At 42.6% G+C, this 20,293-nt stretch overlaps 1 protein-coding gene across 6 annotated transcripts in view; it reads left to right on the top strand.

The window, feature by feature from the left end:
- The first annotated feature begins 2,183 nt into the window (after nucleotides 1–2,183).
- The window catches only part of AEBP1 (AE binding protein 1), a 29,935-nt gene continuing 11,825 nt past the window's right edge, over nucleotides 2,184–20,293 (top strand). Inside the window, exons 1-13 of one of the 6 annotated variants that reach the window (XM_042473491.1) lie at nucleotides 2,188–2,609; nucleotides 4,379–4,770; nucleotides 8,858–9,259; nucleotides 9,652–9,717; nucleotides 10,534–10,605; nucleotides 11,271–11,342; nucleotides 13,677–13,766; nucleotides 15,118–15,195; nucleotides 15,475–15,570; nucleotides 16,269–16,364; nucleotides 16,872–16,955; nucleotides 18,281–18,390; nucleotides 19,504–19,643. In XM_042473491.1, coding sequence (XP_042329425.1) covers nucleotides 4,506–4,770; nucleotides 8,858–9,259; nucleotides 9,652–9,717; nucleotides 10,534–10,605; nucleotides 11,271–11,342; nucleotides 13,677–13,766; nucleotides 15,118–15,195; nucleotides 15,475–15,570; nucleotides 16,269–16,364; nucleotides 16,872–16,955; nucleotides 18,281–18,390; nucleotides 19,504–19,643 — 1,571 coding nt within the window. In that variant the 5' untranslated portion in view covers nucleotides 2,188–2,609; nucleotides 4,379–4,505. Of the gene's footprint in view, nucleotides 2,632–3,556; nucleotides 3,577–4,375; nucleotides 4,771–8,857; nucleotides 9,260–9,651; nucleotides 9,718–10,533; nucleotides 10,606–11,270; nucleotides 11,343–13,676; nucleotides 13,767–15,117; nucleotides 15,196–15,474; nucleotides 15,571–16,268; nucleotides 16,365–16,871; nucleotides 16,956–18,280; nucleotides 18,391–19,503; nucleotides 19,644–20,293 lie in introns of those variants that run through there. The other 5 variants (XM_042473490.1, XM_042473494.1, XM_042473492.1 and 2 more) reach the window with 5 other exon arrangements.

The raw sequence follows: 20,293 nt of genomic DNA, 5'->3' as shown, positions 1-20,293 counted from the left end.
TTCTATATTTGTCGACAACACAAGAGTTGATTCTCTCTGTGTTGATTGTAACGATTCAATTGGAATATCATATATTCCCTGGTAATTCCTACCTTCCCACCAGCTTCTTCTCTGCAGTAAAGCAACCCCTCCCTGTGCCAGTTTTTTGGAGGGGGTTTGTTCAATTTGACTTGGAAAAGAAGATGGAAGCAGTTTTAGCTTGATCTTGATTTCTGTTAACCAGCTAAATTTTCTCTGCAGGCAGCCAATGTTCTCCAAGCATAAGCCACAAACCTTGCCATAAATGTCTATCCTAGCAAAGAGTGGCCATCTCAAATGGTAGATTGCCCAGCCATCCAATTAATGATACAGTGTGCAGGAAAATGACGGCCTGTGGTTTGCATGTGACCAAAATGCATAGCGAAGCAGTCTTTGCAAATGAATGTGGGCTTGAAATTTATACAAACGCGTCTGGTTCCATCTTGAAAGGAGACAGTCTGTGATGTACTGTGCCTCTGAGGAAGGAACCAGATGCCTGTCGTCTGGACCCCACAACAAACTCCAACTCCCAGAATTCCATAGCCTTGAGCCAGAGCAGTTAAAGCGGGGCCAAACTGGGTTATTTCTCCAGTGTGGATGCAGCAATCGAGTATTTAAACAATATTTTCCAAGGGGGTCAGGAGTATTCAAACCACTTTATTCATGTGAATGATTTAACTACATTTCAAATGTTCATACCAGTAAGGAACTGGGAATGAGGAACTAACTTCGGTTTGGTCATTCAGGCCGGGGGAAAGAGACTTACAACTTGACAAAATGCAGGCTGTTGACTAACATTGTGATATGTTTTTTTTCCTCCTGTGTAATTTTTAGCATCTTTGCCAGATGAAGAAGCCAGTGGAGCAAATTATGTTTGTCATAGGTATTATATTGGGATAGTTATAAAGAACAAATCGTTGTTAGATTGGAAGGGGGATGATGGGAAGTGTTGGCATGTTAAGGGGCCTGATTCAAATGGTTTAGTCTTTGAGGCAGGAATCTGCAGATGTGTGTGGGAGACTTCCCCAGAATTGCTGGAAGAAAAAGCAGATAAGAGTGAAAAGACTGGTGCAGAATTGGGGCTGGGCGGAACAAGCTGTCGGGAAGGGAGAAGGTTGCTATGTTTTGGTTGTTAAAACAAATGAAGGAAAAAACCACAAAAGGGCCAGTGTTAGTGGGTTATGGCACTTCTGACTTCAGATATCTTTCTGTTAACACCTTTGTAGAATTCAAAGATATAGCCATGTTAGTCTGTGGAATCAGTAGTAGAGAGATCTTGTAGCATCTTTGAGACTCACTGAAAGAAAGAAGTTGGCAGCAGGAGCTTTCATAGACTTCAGTCTACTTCCTCAGGTACTAAGCACACATGTACACACACACACACATGCCCTTGGTATGTGAGAATGTCAAATATAGACAGTATATCTATATCTATCTATCTATCTATCTATCTATCTATAGAGAGAGATTCTCATATACCAAGGGCATACACACCTTGCTATGTGAAAATGTCAAATATATATACAGCAGGTAAATATAGTTTATATATATATATATATATATATATATATATATATATACACACACACACACACACACACACACACACGTATATCTATATTCTCACATATCAAGGGCACACACACATACATACATACACACACACACACACACACACATATATATATATTCCCTTGGTATGTGAGAACACACACACACATATAGATACATACACATATACCTTTGGCATGTGAGAATAAAACACATATACATATACATATACATATACATACACATACACATACATATGTATATGTATATACATACATATACATACATATATAATACATATACGTCTATGTATGCATGTGTATGTGTGTGTGTGTGTATACACACACACACACACTCACACACACATTGGTATGAGAGAATGTCAGCTATACCCCTTCCCTTGAGGCTATGGCTTTTGGAGGGTGTGTGCCTGGCTTCCTCTCCCCCAAAAGCATCCGAGGGAGTTGCCTGAAGCCAGGAGGAAAGTCTTTCTTGCAGCGAGTCTCCAAGGCGCTCTGCCTTTCTCTCTATCGGGCTTTCCCTCGCCCTGGAGCCTGGTCCCTCTCTTCTTCTTGTCCACTCCCTCATTGCTCCTCTTCAGAGGGAAGAAGGAGAAGGAGAAGCAGCAGAGGAGCCCAGTTGGGTCCCTCTCTGCCTGGGCTTCCCTCCTTCTTCCCTCCTTCCCCGGAGGAAGAGGCGCCTCCCGACCCCTCCTTCCCTCCCCAAAAAGCCCCCTTGGAAGCCTCCATCCTCCGCCTCCTCCGCCGAAGGAGCCTTTCTCTTCGCAGAGGACCAGCCTTCTTCCTTGGAGAGCAGCTTCCCAGCCTTTGACTCCTCTGCGCCTTCTTCTCCTCCTCCTCCTCTTCCTCCTTCCACCACCGTCGAGGATCCTCCAGAGGACTGTCCTCCAAGCTCCCTGTCCTCAGAAGACCCTCCTCCCCGGACCCTGGAGGCTGTCCTGCCCGGACACCCAGCCCTGGAGCTCCTGCTTCTCCTTCTTCTTCTCCTTCGAGGGGACGGACGCAGCCTTTGCTTTCCAGGTTCCCACCTTTTCCTTTCCAGGTTCCTCCAAATCTCCTCATCCTTTTTGGGGGCTGCAGAGCACAATAGGTGACACCGCTGCTTTCAAGGAGTTTATCACACGGGAGGGAATCATCATCGGCCAAATCCCGAGCAGAAACGGGATCGAAATCCACAAACGCGGGATCATTTTCCGACGTGTCGAGCGCCCACCCCTCCATTGATGCTTCCTTTTAAGACGCTTTTGGGGAGTTTATCATTTCGGCATCAAAGAGAGACTAAAGTGCTTTTAAAGCATCCCGCAAACAAAGCGGAAATGGCGAGTAACTGCGCAAATGATGATCGCACACAATTGTGTGAATAAATGGATATCAGGGACACGTCGTCGCTGAAATCCTGAAAGTAAAAAGAGGCAACTCCGTGCTGCTTTGTGATCACTTTCGCAGCAGGTTTTTGTGCGACATCGTGTGAAATCGTTTTGTGTAATTACGCGGTTTTCCGATCTCCTTCATGTGATAAACTCCTAATTGGGAGGGAATCGGCCAAACCCTGTGCAGAAATGGGATTTAAAAACACATTCATCCGACATTAACCCGCACAGAAAGTGGACATGATCTTATTTTATTTTATGTTGCAATTATATATTTTTGAAAGCCACTTTTCCACTATTGCACCACTTAATAAACACCTTCCATGTATGGATATACTGTATATCCTCTGAGTTGTTATGCTTCTCAAAGCCAAAATGGTATCGATTACTGGAGTTGTATGCCCACGTCTCTGTAACTTCATTCTCTCTATTCCCACGCAGTCGGATTTAACCATGCTGGGTCCAAGTGCCATACTGGACCTTGTGCCAGGAAATCTGGCCTCTCTGTTAGTTTCATTGGTCAACTTACTAACAGGCTTTTTAGCAATGGATACCATGGCATTCTTGTTCAGTTTGGTGCTATGAGAAGTACAGGAGCTTTCTCCATTTGTATTTTGGTGAGTACTTTTTGTATTATCTCCACTGGAGGGAACGCATACAATAGACCTGTTGGCCAAAGACTGTTCAAGGCATCTGTTCCCTCCGCATTGTGATCATTCTCTATCGAAAAATACTTCTGAACCCTGTGGTTTTTCCTGGAGGCAAAGCAATCTATTTTGGATGGACTGAACACGTTCGTTGACCTATTGAATTCCTCTGGATGTAGATTTTGTCCACTTTCTGTGTGGGTTAATGTTGCATTGATGCTCAATGTCTCTGATGTGTCTGAAAACAATCCTGCTTCTGCGGGATATTCCCAGAATTTAAATCCAGTTTCTGCACTTAGCCTCCCATGTGATAAACTCCTATGAAATGGTGGGAGTGGGGTAAAGCTCAATGGGAGGAGAAAAGAAAGGCCCCAGGATTTGTTTTTTACAGTCAAAATTTCAAATTTCATAATTTTAATTTTTTTTAAAAAAATTCTGCTTTTTAAATTTTCTTTCCAAAGCATCCCATTTTAACCAAATCTTCTCTATGTATATGTGACTAACATTTAGGTTGTGTATGGTATTGCAGTCTGAAGGTATAATTTTTAATTTTGCTTGTTGTTTATGGCACAGCCGTGAGCGTGACATTCGGTGGTAGATGGGAATTACAATTGATGAGTAAAGTTAGGGCAAAAAGCATGGCTAAGGATTCTGAATGGTGTGAAATGGGAGGAGGTCAATGTAGGGGTGACACTGTGAGTGACCGCACCGGGTGACACCAACCCTAGGGTTCCTCATGCCTCCATCTTTCCCTCTCTTTTTTTTGCAGCAGATTTAACAATGGCAGAGAGAAGAGGACTTCCTTGAGGGTTCTTCTTCTCAACATCATCCTCCCAGGTCTTGCAATACCATCTTGTCCCTAGAACATCTGGCCAGGTGTTCTTTTTTGGCCTGAGAGGATGGGAGTCACTGCCCCCCTGGGACTACTCTTCACCCTGCTCTTGGTGGGCTTTTGGGGCCCATCTGGTCTGGAAGCCCAGTCTGTCCTCACCGACCAGGAGATCGAGGAGTTCTTGAAGGGCTTCCTAGGAGAAGGCCAGGAGGAGGAAGAGGAGCAAGGCCCAGAAAGGGAGAAGAGGGTCCTGGGCGAAGAGCTGCCTGGAAGCCAAGGAGGGCCGGTGGTCCCCACAGAAGGGGACAGGGCCCACCTGGAAGGGGAAGAAGGTGAGTATCTCTGGACTTTTCAACCTCCACAGGTGTTGAGTGCCTTCAAGGCTCTTTCTGACTCTATGGGGACCTTGCTAAAGTAGGGTTGACCAGATATCTTCGCTGCCAAGGAGGACGAGGCATTTCAAATTGGAGGACATGACCAACGAATAGCCAGAAACACTTGTAGGAATATCAATCCATGCTTCTTAGGCAGTAATGATTGGGTTTGACTCCACTTCAAGTGCCTTGCTATGGAATTCTGGTCATTGTAATTTGCTAAACTTAGCACATGAAATAGGTTTGTAAGTAGACATTGTGCTTGTAGAAGTGTTTATAGTGAAAGATGATTTTTATTTTTACTTACTCTGTTTTGTAAAGACTGGTTTATTATTTTGTCATAGCCTTCAGTACATTTAGATTGTTCCCTGCTTCAACTGAGTGATGGTAATGGTGAAGACAATGATGATGACTTTAAAGAAATGTATTCTGTCTTTTCATTGTTTTGTTAAAACATTCCTGCAAGGAGGCAAAACTAGTAATGACTTGCATGCCGGCGTTGAGCCTTCCCCGCCTTAAAAATAGTTTCAGTGTCCCTGGCATATGGTTTTCATGCAGAAGGTGCTAAGTTTAGTGTCTGCAGTTAAAAGGATCAGGTTGGAGGTGACAGGAAAGACAGCCTCCTGAAATCCTGGAGAGCTGCTGCCAATAAATGTAAGCGGACACAAGGTCTGGTTTGTTGTAAAGCAGCTCTTCCTAGATCCGTTTGAGCAACAAAGGCATTGTTAGGTCTGGATCCATGGAGCCCGTCCTGCCCCTGAATCTATTTCTGCATATAAAATGTATATAGGTGCACATTTTATGCCGAAAACCTAGGCCATAATTAATTGGTATTTATTATATGACAATAAAAGAAAGAGAGGCAGGGACAAGGGTAGAGAGAGAAATAATGTTCAGTTTGCAGTTCTTAAGCTAAGAATACAGTCTCTTGTTTACTTGGAAGTAAACTATAGGTTTACAGTATAGGTTTATAGGCAAACTATAGGATTGCAGCCTTGGTCACAGTAAGACCATCATTTTCCTATCTCCTGCCCCCATCCAGGAGATTGGGAATGGCTATTCACCAGGTTCACTGGCTCAGTATTGCTCTGGTCTACTCAGACTTGACGATTGTTTATACATAGATAGATAATTTCTTGTAAGATTTGTGTCTGGCAACAGACTAGGGAGATGTCCTGTGCTTCTGACATGGCAATGTACATTTCCTCTCTTATACAGAGATAATTTTAGTGAGGAACATAATGTTTCTAGGAAGGGTCTCCAGAACAACTCCACACATACACATCCCAAGTGTATTCCCTTCTGGCATCGCCGTCTCCTCTCCAGGAGCAATCACTATATAGAACAACATTAAGTAAAACCCAGAATTCTGCAGCTTGGCATGTAGCACCCTGTACTCTGATGAACAGGGGACATTTGTACCTCCAACATGGGTCTATGCTGCATGCATGATGTTGTTTTTGAGCTTGCAAAACCTGAGCAGGGCATTTGATGACAGAGGATCTTGGAGATCTCCTCATTCACACGGTTGCCATAAGCTGAAGTCGACTTGACAGCAAATAGCAACAAATTATGTTGCAGGTGTGATATGACTATCTGAATGCATACATTTTTCTGTGCTGTTTTAGAAGCATGTCTTTCCACAAGGCTCTTTTCTGTACAATTCATATTTCTATCCTCCATGCTTCAGAAAGTGGTTTGGCTTCAAAGAAAAAATTCCATGCTTAGTGGCTTGGCTACAGCTAGAACACTTTAGAGAACTGTGTCTCATTGTTGTCTCTTGATAGCTCAAGAAATTACTACACTCATGGGGATGGTATATATTTCAGGAGGGAGGGAGAGGCCCCCAAATGTCAGATTTTGTGACAGCATGCAAATGTTGTATTGGAAAAATGGCCCAAGTCAGAGATCTGCTTGTTCTTTAGTCTCAAAGTTTTCTTTGACTTGAAAGCTGAATATTCTTCAGCTTTAAGTCTGTAAGCACTTTCCTTGGAGTGAGTCTCATTGGGCCCAAAAGAGCTAACTTCTGAGTAGACATGTTTAGGATTGCACTGACTGATGCACCATAAAAATGCACTATGAAAGAAGAACATAATCATGGTTCTATGCCATTCTTGTTGGCATGTTTGACTTGGATGTTATGTCATGTTGTGTAACAGTACCAGCACCAAGATATAACATCCTTAACATGAATTAATGTTTTTTCCTGTCTTCTTTTTCATGTTCTTACATGCTTGCTATACATTGTGATACCTGTTACAGTTTAAGTTAGGTTAAGAATGTGTGGAAGGGCAGTGCCAGTCCTACCACAAGGCAAAATATGTGGATACTTCAAATGGCAAATACTAGGGGATGGAATAGTGTTGTTGGACAAGATCTAGAACTTTGGTCATTATAGGATTAATGGTGAGTTGCTGAGATGGAAATGGCCTTCAGTTGTATGTATTATCGAATTCAACTGCTGAGCCTTTATAAAACTAGCTTTCTTTTGTGACTCCCTCCCTCTTTCTCTTAGACTTTCCCCTTTTGCACTACATTTTGTCTTACCCTTCTTCAGTGTAGTTTTTAATTGTTTTGTATATTTGCTATTCTGTATGACATTGCTTGCCATTGTTGCTCTTGTTCATTTTGTATCTTTTGTCTGTCTTTGTTGTGAATACTTTGCTATGCACAATGTTTATTACCTTTTAACAGACATTGATAAAGGTTATTTATGAGCCTGTACAGACAGTCCAAAATAAAGCTGCTTCTGGTCACTTTGGAGGTATGCTGTTTAAGTGGCACATACATTTTAAGAGGCCAGAAGCTGCACCAGAGCTGTGCTCTAGTCCTTAGGATGGTAGCGTCGCTTTGGCATGGCTTCTGGCCTCTTAGGACACATGCATCATTTAAACAGCATACAGTACCTCCAAAGTGACCCAAAGCAGCTTTATTTTGGCCTGTCTGTTTGGGACCTAAGACTTCATCTTTCTTTTACACTGGAGTAAAATATCCCAGGCCAGACTGGAAAAAAAAGGGAGGCCTAGTGTTCTGCTGTGGGAATAACTCATGGTGACTTGGAAAGGAGGTCATTGCTCCTTCTTTCCAAGCGGTCATTGCTCTTTTTTAGTACTGAATGAGAAAGGCAGAGGAAGGATGGGTGTCTTGTCTCTTCAGTCTGCAAGGGGAGAGAGAAACTGTTGAGAGGCTGTGTGTCCTACTAGTCTGCTACACTGATAGGGATGAGAGGCAGCTCCATTGGGAAGAGCAAGAAAAAAATCATCTTCCTGGCATAAATGTTACTTCAATTTGTTGTTCCTTGCCCAGTGGGACCAGGCAGACCGAGTTGTGGTATGTACTCACTCCTACAGATCATGGAATGGCTCCTGCTCAGAACTTTGGAATGAGACTGCGGCCGTCTGTGGGGCTGTGAGGTGACATGATGCTTACTCACTAGCCTTCCCTCAGACATGGGGCCTCTGACTCACAGAGCATCTCTATCCATGCCCTAGACTCCTGTGTTCCATGTGTCAAAGAACACAGGCCTCTGGATTAAAGCCCCAAGGCAATAAAAAGAACTGAATTCTGTCCCAATTGTCCTGTACATTATTTGAACAGCTTCCTGTGAAAACCAGGTGATACTGTTTTATTTTGCCCCTGTAGACATGCCCACAGACCCAGGAGAGGCTTTTTTTGAAACCCAAAACATGATGAAAATGCATCCATAGCCACTATGGGCATTTTAAGGCAAACTTTTTCCTTTTTTGGCAGGAGCAGGTGATGCCCTCCAGGGTCTCCTTAGGAGCGAATGCAACTTCCTAGCTTTCCTCAGTTGCCCAGTTGATTTAAGACATGTGTCCCCCAGGGTGCATCCTTACATCAATGAAGTGAAGTGCTTTACTCTTTGCAAACAACAAAAAGGTCAGGAAGTTAGCTGAGTGTAACAAAAAGAAAAGACAAACGGTTGCTTTCATGTACAAATCCAGTGGGACTACTTGACCTATGCTTCTTGTGTTTGACTGGAAAGTGACAATGGACTAAGCATATTTCTTTCCCCCACCCACAGGCCCACAAGAGAAAGTGAAGGAGAAGCCTAAGAAAGGGAAAAAAGAGAAACCACCCAAGCCAACCAAGAAACCAAAAGAGAGACCTCCAAAAGCCCCTAAGAAAGAAAAGTCACCAAAACCCACCAAAAAGCCAAAAGAAAAACGTCCAAAGGCAACGAAGAAACCAAAGGAAAAAGCTCCCAAGGCCACAAAAAAACCAACTGGAGGAAAGAAAACTGGGAAGCCTACTGCCCCCATTCAGCCCTATGAGGAAGAAGAGAGGTATCACTATCCTGAAAGGCCACTGATCCCACCCCAAGCCAGAGAGGAAGATGGTTATGGGGTGCCTGATTCCGTGCGATTCCACTCTCCCTATGGGAAGGAAGATGAACACTCCCGAGTCAATGAAGAAGGAGGGGAGTGTAAGTTTCTTTTCATCTCTTCCGGTAGTCCTATCACAAAGTGTCCTCCATGGATTCATAAGGACCTCACACATGTGTGCATGAACTAACACAGAGAGTCTTTCTCATTGATCCATTCCCTACAGTTTTAACCTTTGATCACAGCCGTTTTGATCCCCCCACAGCCTTTGACCATTCATGACAATGTTCTCATCCTCGCTCCAGTATCACTTGTAAGAGAAATTGTTTGAATCAAGTGTAAATCCCTACAGAAGGGCCGAGTCAACGTGAGGTGGGTGATCAGATATAAATGACCAGGCAGTGGCCGTTTGCCAGTCCTAAGGCAGTGCATTTTCTGATTTCTGCAATGTGATCACTCCTGATTATCTGACTCCAGCTCTTTTGTTCTGCAGCTCTGTTCCCAGGGGAGCCAGAGGAACCACGATGGGATGAGAAACGGGATCCAAACAGGCATCACAGTAAGAGCAATTAGGAATTGCAACTAGAGAGTAGCCTGTACCCATAAGTGGGTTGGTATGGGGCTGTCAGTCACAGCCTGGGGAGGGGAGAATAAAAGTCAGCAGAAGGGAGCAGCAATTAATGGTCTTTATCATGATAATACATATGGTCACCTGAAAGTGCAAACTGTGGCTTTCAACAAGAATGCAAAATTGCAGATAGATGTGTTGATATATGACAAGAGACCATTTCTAGCAATGTTCATCTTCACTGTGAGCAGGCCTTAATTGCCCATTCAAGAAGAAGTCAAGTAATTCACTCCATGACAGAGATGGCTCTGTCACACACACTACTGTGAGAATTGCAGCTAATCTCAGAAGGAACATGGACACCTAAAGGGTGGAATATGGCATCCTCACTGCTGCTGATAAAAAGGTGCTTTCAACTCTTGAGCCCTGGTTCTACTGCATTGGAACCAGGATAATTCTGACAGGGAGGATGCAAGGATATTTTAATTTAAGAACAAAATGTGAGTGGGTTAATGCATTGCTACTCACAAGTTGTGTTCTGTAGAGCTGCGTGCCATTGGTTGCTAGACTGTGGCACGGGGGGAGGGGGGGAAGGAAAAATAGTTGTAGCCTATGGGACTATATATGGTTCTGGTCCCTAGCACACTGGGAGAAAAATCCTGTCAGTCCAAGACATTAAGTGTCTTAAGAAGCATTGCATTAGAGAATGTTATGGGTATATGAAGCAAAGGTAAAAGTGTTTATCCATGTACAGAGTTGTAGAGAATTTTCCCTCTTCTATACATATGTATTTATTTTTAATTATAGCTGATTTCTATGAGCCTCCAACAGAGCCACAGGAGCCTGAAAGAGAGGATGTGAACCATAAAAGCCATCCAGGTGAGCAGATGCTTATGTCCAGGGTTGACAGTTTGCCCAGCTGTATGGCTGTCCTTAATTGCAGTTCAGTCTAGACTAGTAAGTTAAATACTATGGAAATTCCCCCCCTCCATGCCAAACAAAATTCTCAGGATGTCTGATCTATAAACCACATACAAACAGGCATGCGTATGCATTTTCTGGTTTCTGCAGTGTGATCACTCTTGATTATCTTAGCCAAGCCTCCAGTACCTTCTGCATTATACATTATTCTACTAATGTTGGCAAGAGCTTTAACAGTATTTTTTTTTCCTTCTGAAGGGTAATGTGTCGATTGCTCCCTAACATCTGCAGCTTCTGGAGGGCAGAGGGTTTAAGATTCTTAGAAGATAATATAATGCATAAAATTCTCTTTAGTAGATCGTACCATTTATATGTATGACTCTGGGCTCTTGCACACAAAAGTCAGAGGTTGGGGGACTCTTCATTCCTTTAGATGTTTCAGGTTGCCATTTCCACAGGCTTGTATTATTAGTGATGTTGGGCAGACCTTAAACCCAAGCTCCAGGTTTAAGTAGATCAAATTTATTCACTATCAAAGCCCCATATGCTCTGTTCTCAAAAGCCTCTATGCTCTGGATAGTTCCCATACTCAGGAAGTAATGCTGCTTCTTCTGTTTCTGTAGAATCTCATGGAGAGCTGGAGCCACCTACATCGGATTATAATGAACAGATTGAGCGTGAAGACTATGAAGACTGTATGATTTATTTTCTCTGCCTACATACTGTAATAGTTCCTCTCCTGGGGAGGGGGGACTTGCTGTATCCTGTTATTGGGGGTGGAGAAGCAGCGAGGGTCCATCTCTCAGGGACAGCCGTTCCTTTGTTGTCCCATTTCTGCAACTGTGAAATGGTTTGACACATTTCCCATATGCCTTTTGGGGCAGGAGATATTTCCTTTGCCACTTTCAGACAGAAGAACTAAATGTATTCCATGATTTGTGCAAGGGCAAACATTTGTATGATGCATCCTCATTATCCATTGCAGAAGGAACAGTCTAGTTCTTATAGTTATAAAGACAGGATTGAAAGTGCCAGCTTGTGAGAAATGGCTGGTGGTATTTCCCATGCCAAAAGGTGGTGAAGGAGGAGACTGAACACATTTTTAGGAGGCTAAAGACTGGATCTCAGTACCCTATATATTGAGATTGGGGAACTTCCGAACTTTCTGGAATTAGATTTCGGTAGAAATATGAAGTATAGACTTCAGCTTTATTGAATCTAGATTGTATTTTACTGGAACCAAGAGCTACCAGTCAGAGCTAGGTGGAATAGCTAAACATAGAATTAAAGAACAGAGTACCTCTGGTATATTTTTAGTGTAGAAATTAATTTCCAGTACCAGAAAATGCTCATGCTTTCTTCCTTTCACCTAATTTTGGTGGAAAATGTAATTGTAGGATGTTACTAAAGAATTGGGAATTTTAAGTTCATGCCCTCATTGTAAATCACCCAAAAAGGTAAATGTAATTTTCATTTTTCAAAGAAATCACCTTGGAGAACCCTTTTTTATTCAGTACTTCATCCCTGGCAAATGGCTGCCCAGCCTCCATTTCAACTCCTCTAAGAAAGAATACAAGTTATTGATATTTTTAAATCCTAGTGAACAGGGCTTAAGGAGATGCACTCCTTTTGTAGAAAGATACAGAAAAGGCTTAGTCCTCAAAATAATTTGAACCCACCCAATGCAGTATGTGTGGGTTAAAGGCAAGTTCTGGCTCAAATGCTTCTGAAGACCACTGCTGTGAAACACTTAGCAGACTTGTAATGGCAGTAGAAATGCCCTCTATATACAATAATGATCATGATTCTGGATTCCCTTGATCTGCCTTAGATTTGTTCAAATATTCACAGGAGGAAACAGCTCAGCAACCCAGATGTATTCCCCTTCCCCAATACTTCCTTTCATTTTCCTGCACGTGCTCTGGTTCTTTCTAACTTTTTTGGCCCATATGAATGGAAAATGCCCAGTGTTTCTCTGAATAATGCTTGACAGATGGGAAGGATTTTGCCAAAGAAAACAGAGCTGCCCTGCATTAGGATCCTGACTTGGGACTTTGGTGCTTGGCTGGGTGGTCACTTTTGCTTGTGTGCTGCTATAAAGCAGTTATGCCAGCTGCGATGTTAGGTAGCCACAGAATCCTGGAGACTTTCCAGCAGTCTATTGATGCCTTAAGGATCTGAACAATTCTGTCTTTATGTTCTCTCACCTCTGAATATGATTTCTTTTTTTGTTATTATTGGGGTTGGGTGTGTTTTCTGTACATTCTCTCACCTCCCCAGAATCATCCGGGTGAAACCAGAGTCAGTTGCAATACTGCTGTTGGCAAAATTAGTAGGGTGAATGGGAAAAGGCAGCAGATTCATCCTGCAAGGATAGTGTTGGGATCTAAAATGAACTTGCTATATATAACTGAGTGCTCATGCAGACTGGGGGCTTCTATGGGTTGTAGTCCAGGCAGCTAACTTTTCTGAGCCATGAAAATGATGCATATGTAAAGCCTCTTCCCAAACCAGTTACCCTTCAAATGTGCTTGACTACATGCCCCATCATCCTTTGGCAACATGAGCACTGAGTCAATATGATTTGTGGAGGGAATGCTATTTTCATTACAAATGCAGCTGAGGTCCTCATAAAAATTCAACAAGCCTGTAGTATGAAATTTATTTTAAAATGAAGCAGTTTTTAGCTATTTGATAAATGTAAAATGAAAGTTGAGACAAAGTCAGTTGCAGAAAAAACATTTTTTAAAAGGAACATTTTGTAACACTTTTCTGGACCAGCATACTGGTCCAATACACATTATGAATGTGGCATAACATTTTATAGACTAGAATCAGATACAACAATTTGCCTGTATTGGGGTCTCATGCATTTTGGGAAGGCTGTTTTCCAGTACTTTGAGAAAGATAAAGTACATTCAGGGTGACACAGAGTGAGAGACCCATTTACCCTCTTTTGTCTTCTCCTTCTTCACACCCAAGGCTCATTCTAGCTAGTGACAAAATTTCTTTCTCCTTCCTCTCCACAGTTGAATACATCAGACGCCAGCACAAACCCAGCAGACCGCCAAAGAAAAAGAAACCCGAGAGACCCAGACTAGAGACGGAGGAGAAGCCAAGTATGTAGTTCGTTTCCTTTGGCTCACTCACATTTTGCCAGGATGTTGGAAAGCAGAGGTAGATTAAGAGATAGAGGGAGAGAAGGAATGAAAAAAAGAAATGGAAAACTTCCCAAGATAGTAATGGAAAAAAGAACTGAAACTACCTGAAGCTTCTGTCTGGGGATTCCCTTTCTCTTCTGCATGCTGAGGATGTAACTCATGTTAGGGGACGTGTGCCATTCCAGCTCTAAAGTGTATTAAGCCACTTTTTCCACTCAGCCTTTTGCCAGACATAGTGCATGGGTTTGGCAGACTAGCACCATAATCTTTGGTGTCTTCCATGTCAGTGGTGTAGTGAATCCTCTACAGGTTTTGGTTTGAACTTTAAAATAGCTAGCCAAGGTCCTGAATCCTATCCCCCAAGACAGTTTGACCACCTTTGATAGCTCATTTACAATCTGAATTAAAAGCCAGCATGGATTTACAGCCTCACTGACATGGAAGCCACCAGTCACCAGTGCCATAGCCTTGCCTTTTCAAGTCCTTGGAGAAAGGCAGGTGGTTAGGTCCAGAGAGGCTGTTGTTCAGATACCTAAAGACCCATCACTAAGCTAGATAGAGGAGCCCTGGTGGCGCAGTGGTTAAATGCCTGTACTGCAGCCATTCACTCGAAACCACAAGGTTGCGAGTTCAAGACCAGCAAAAGGGCCCAAGCTCGACTCAGGCTTGCATCCTTCCGAGGTCGCTAAAATGAGTACCCAGACTGTTGGGGGCAAATTAGCTTACTTGCTAATTAGTTTACTTGCTGTTCACCGCTATGATCTTTGGAATAGCGGTATATAAATAAAACAAATTATTATTATTATTATTATTATTATTATTAGATATAGCAATGATTGGACTCTTGGGCTGGCCCTGTCATGAGGCACAATGAAGCAATGGCCTCAGGCAGCAGATGTGGGGGGCTACAAGGAATTGTTGGAAAGTTCTTGGCCTGGAAAATAGAAGTGTAGCTGAGACTGCTTTAATTTCCTTCCTTTCATTGTTGTAGCCCCTCAACAATAGAAGTGGGTTGTATTTCAAAATGCTGTTTTATCATGAGCCCCAGAGTGCTGAAGTGCAGTGTTTTGATTGCTTATTATTCTCTTTGTTGCTTATCTCTGCCCCATCTGTTAGCCCCTTTTCCTACAGCCTCTTGTCTGACCAGTCCTATCTGAGATGATACAAGTTCTCAAACAAAATTAGCATGCAAACTTAGTTGTAAGCTTAGGTTTTCTAGGAGTTCCTGCTGCCTTCTTTGAAATGGCGTTTTGGCAGCTACACCGTTGACTCCTTGGACTCATGAGAATTTCTGGGGGGTTTTTTGCAGAAAAGACAGAGGAGCCTCCTACTCCACCTTTTGAGAATCATTATGAAGAAGGGTTAGTGCTGCCAGATTATGGAGATGGTAAATATTATCCCATGCCTTTTGGAAAATACAAGCAAAAGCCTATTTGGAATGGCCATTTGGTCATTATATAGCTTTCATTGCTGGGGGTGGGGGGCAGATGTTCCTAGCACATCAAATCTTCTTGTCTGCTTTCACCGGCTGTGGCTGAAAATGCTCCTCATCTTCATTTCAGCTTGAAGAATGGTGGCAATTGGGGAGAAGAAGAAAAAACCTAGCAGTGGGTGGTGGTGGTGGATTATGCTTCTCCTCTTCACCAATCACCTTTTTTCTCTGTAGTGGACTATGGTCTCCCTCCACAGAAGCCCAGATTCTACCCCAACAAAAAAGATGATGAAGATGAGATGGAAACAGATGAAGAGAAACTCAGGCTAAGTGAGGAGACAGCAGGCGGGTGGGACTTGACCTAGTGACATGAATGGAAAGGGCCAGGTGACTCCAAGGTGTGGCAGATACTGTGCTAGGTTTTACCATCTCCAAAGCCCTGGAGGTGGCAAAGGCGAACCTGGCTCCATGTAATTTGGGGTAGAAAAGCTCTGGGCATCTGGAAACCAATTTTATACACCCTGGGATCTAATAAGGGCTGCAGTCTCTGTAAATATGTAGTCAGGCTATATATTTTTTTCAAATGTAGAGGTGAGTAGAAGTAAAAAAAAAAATAGGAGGAAGACAAACACTCCCCTTTCTGCATTCAAGTATGTTTTTGCCCTTTGCTATAAGAGGAGCGTTGCCACACCTGCATCCAGAAGGAGTCGTTCTCCATGTTCAGTCAGAAAAAGTATTCTGTACAGGGGCAATTGGGTTAGGGGGTGAGTAGCTCCCAATGTGCTAATATGGAAGAGCCATGGCCACTGGACATCAGGCCATGAGATTACTGTCTCCAGTGTAATTAAATTCTACCTTTCCATGAAGCATAAGCCACCATCCTTGCACCTGCAAAAGTTATTGTGAATGCTTGCAACTTAGCCCATCAGAGAGCTCACATCTGCTAGCATGCTTGCCCAAAACCTTGCCGGAAACACAAACTGGATTATAATTCTGCTTTTTTTTTTTTCTTTTTTGGTATGGATCAGAGAAGCCTAAGAAAGGGGTTGGCAGCAGCAAGGAAGAGGAGGATGGCGAGACAGATGAAGACAAATGGACAGAAGAGAAAAGCAAGGAACGGAAAGGTGGGTCACCTTTCAGTTCAGAAATGGGTGAGGTGTACCCAATGTATGATGGGAGGGGAACAGAAGTAGAATGTCCTGTAGCATATTGATATTTTAACAAGACTTTTACATACTGTAAATGTACTCTTGAATTCAGACAGATGGAATTAACTGTCTTTCAGTAAACCCCAAACCTTCTCTTCCATCTTTGGACTAGAAAATGGGTGGGCAACTACATCTTCCATTTGGCTCCCTAGTGATAAATGACTATGTTTTTGAGAAAGTTACCCGCCCCATTTCTTTTTACACATCTTTTTTCTCTTGTAGAAACTACGGCTGAACCTTTGTCTGTGTGAATTAGTTACATGTCCTTATGATATTATTATATAACACCCCTAATCTATTTGCATGTACTTTCTTTGTGCCATACATAATTTTGTCCACCTCTGTCATGTCTTCCTCATTAAGCTCTATCAGTCCAGATGTTTCCTGACTAAATTTTGTCCTTTGTCTCTTCACCACATGCAGGGAAGCCAAAAAAGGCAGGAGGGAAAAAATGGGAGACAGATGAAGATGATGATGATAAGGAGTGGACTCCCGAGGAGAAAATAAGTGAGTGATGAAGTGGAATTTTTGAAGCTGAAATGTTGTTGCTTGGGTTGAGAAATTGAGAAGAAGACTAGTGTATGTTATTTGTATCTTGCCACCTAAATACTCCCACTTGAATTGATAAACAGCTGTAATGTCCATTAACCCCTTAGGTCAGAAATCCAGGCTACAGCAACTAGAGATATGCACCAGAGACATTTGTTGTCATAACTAACAGCAAGCATTAGCAAAGTATAGTTAAAGCATACACAATTTCAAAACTTTGGCGGGCTATCTTCTCATTCATTACAAAAGCAAAACATTATTTTCCTTCCCCTTCGCCATGGGAGCCCCCTCTTCTTCTCCCATTGTAGTCCAAGAGAGAACCTTGGATCTTCTCAAGGCAGTCTCAGCTCCCTTCTATCTGCTCCTTAACCACAAAGGAATGTAGTCAACTGCTGTTTAGCAATTAACACCTCATTGTATATCCTATCCTTTTTCCACAGTACAGTATAACACATTGAATGGCCTGCAAATAGCAAGCAATAGTTAACACTCTAGGCAATGGCAGGCAAGCTGAAAGTGTCAGCTCCTGACAACAGCGCACATAAACTCTTCAGCTTTGACCAGGCCAGCTGCATATCTATTTCCTTCTGCTGGCAGACATAGACCTTTCCCCCCAGACAGGCCTTCAGCAGTTGGCTGTTTTACTGTTAAAGTGGGTTTTAATCTTGTGGATGATATTCTTTCTCTCTTATTCATGTGTTTTTATTGGGTATGTGTTTTTTTAATTTGGTGAATGTTAATATTATTTATAACTGTGTCATTTTGTTGATACTTTACTGCTAACCACATTCAGCACTATTTTTAGTGCAAGGATGGGATATAATTTCAGTAAGTAAAATCTTAATACTATATATGTTTAAAAGTTGCACTTGTGTCCAGAAAGCTTAACATATACCAGTTTCTCTATGAGGCTGTTTTGTCATTTTGATGCTATGGAGTTGATGGACACTTGTGCTTAGGGTGGGAGACATTTTTTCACCCTATAGCCTCCCCAGTGGGCTACAGTTGTGGCAAGCTAGAAATAACTAGAAGTCATTTCTAGTTTTGAGGTTAGCCAATTTTGTCCTGTTTTCACTGGACTGTTCAGGGATGGGATTGTGGCCGGAAAAGTAGCCACATTTTGGTATGGTGTTTCTGTCACCGAAAAAATAATAATTGGGAGAGGAGATGGGGGATTTGGGGCTCATAGAATACATATGACCCACAGCCTACATTTTCTCTATCCCAATGAAGAGCCATCAGATGATGGATATGTAAACTGGTTGACATGTTTTGCTTTGCAGAGTGCCCTCCCATTGGAATGGAATCCCATCGGATTGAGGATGATCAGATCTTAGCTTCGTCTATGCTGCGACATGGTTTAGGAGCCCAACGTGGGCGTCTCAACATGCAGGTAGTGCCTCTGGCCACCAAAATAAGCATGCCTTCCTTGAAATGAATTTAAACATTACCTCTTCCCTAACTGCCCATTTGGCAAGAATTTCATCACAGTTTGAATGACCTGAACTTTCAGTCCATCATAAAATCTTGGAGTTAGAAGGGGCTGCAAGGGCCATGTTATCCAAGCCGCTGCTATGTAGGAATGCATTACTAGAGCACTACTGAAATGTCAATCCAATCTTTGTTTAAAGACCTACAGAGTAAAAGAGGCCACCCCACTCAAGGCAGCCTATTTCAGTGTCAAAGAGCTCTTACAGGAAACAGCTCATACAGCAAAGGATTTCTTCTTAATGTTTAGGTGGAATCTCTTTTCTTGCTATTTGAATCCATTGATTCTAGTTTTAGCCTCTGGAGCAGTGGTTCTCAACCTTCCTAATGCCATGACCCTTTAATACAGTTCCTCATGTTGTGGTGACCCCCAACCATACAATTATTTTCATTGCTATATGCAAATATGTGTTTTCCAATGGTCTTAGGTGACCCATGTGAAAGCATTGTTTGACCCCCAAAGGGGTCCCGACCCAGAGGTTGGGAACCACTGCACTGGAGCATCAGAAAACAATCTTGCTCCATCTTTTATAATGATATCCCTTCAGATATTGAATGATAGCTATCATGTCACCTCTCAGTCTTTTCTTCTCCAAGCTAAGCATGCCCAACTCCCTAAAGTGTTCCTTATAATGTTTGACTTCTAAACATTTGATCATCTTGGTCACACTTCTTTGGACACATTCCAGCTTGTCAGTATCCTTGAACTGTAGTGCCCATAACTGAACACAGTATTCCAGGTGAGGTCTGAGCAAAGCAGAATAGACTGCCACTGCTATTTCCCTCAATCTGGACACTATATTCCTGTTGATGCAGCCTAGAATACCATTGGTATTTTGGGCCACCATATGACATGACTGGTTCCTGTTTAGCTTGTGTTCTACTAAGATCCCTAGATCCTTTTCACATGTACTACTTTCCAGCTGGGTGGCACCCATACTGTATTTGTGCATTTCATTTTTCTTGCCTAGATGTAGTACTTTACTCTTTTAATGACCTTTTATGCTTTCCCTTCCAGACTGGGTCCAATGAAGATGATTACTTTGATGGGGCTTGGTGTGCAGAAGATGATAGCCGCATACAATGGATCCAGGTGGACACCAGAAGAACCACCAAGTTCACAGGAGTCATCACTCAGGGCCGTGATTCTCTCATCCAGTATGTATGGGTCTGGCCATGGATCAGAAAATGAAGGAAATAAATGGGTGTGAAAAAAATAGGAAAAGGAAACATGTGTTTCCTCAGCATATTGAAATCAGACCATTGGTCCATCTAGCCCATTTATTATCAATTCTGTCTGGCAGTGATTTTCCAGGGCTTCTGCCAAGAGCTTGTCATAGCTCTACCTACAGATCTCTAGTGATGTTCTATCCAAATATTAAAACAGGACCAACCCCATTTAATTTTCAAAATCAGGCAAGGCCAGCTGTTTTCGTGTTGGTAAACGGTTCCAAATGGTTTGGGGATTTCCTCCTCTCAAAAATCTGAAGTACAAATTAAACAGCTGTGGTTCCCCATCCCCATCTCTTTAGACTTTGGGTGTCTAAGGATGGCTTAAATTTAGCAATTGTAACCTAAATTAGTGTCCAGCCTGTATCACAAAATTAATCAAGGAGATGCCCAGGATAAATGTGAAAAGGAATATCCTGTCCATCTTTAGTCCAAACTTTAAAGGAACAATCCAGTTTGCTGAACCCCTCTTTTAAAGTTTGAACTAAACCCCAGAGTGGATTCACCACCCCACTGACATCAGAGCCACCAGCCTCTCCTGGGCATTACCAGTATACTTCCAGCATACTTCCTTCATA

This window comes from Sceloporus undulatus, chromosome 6 (assembly GCF_019175285.1).
Source record: "Sceloporus undulatus isolate JIND9_A2432 ecotype Alabama chromosome 6, SceUnd_v1.1, whole genome shotgun sequence".
NCBI classification, from domain to species: Eukaryota; Metazoa; Chordata; class Lepidosauria; order Squamata; family Phrynosomatidae; genus Sceloporus; species Sceloporus undulatus.
This window is presented reverse-complemented; position numbering and strand designations above follow the sequence as displayed.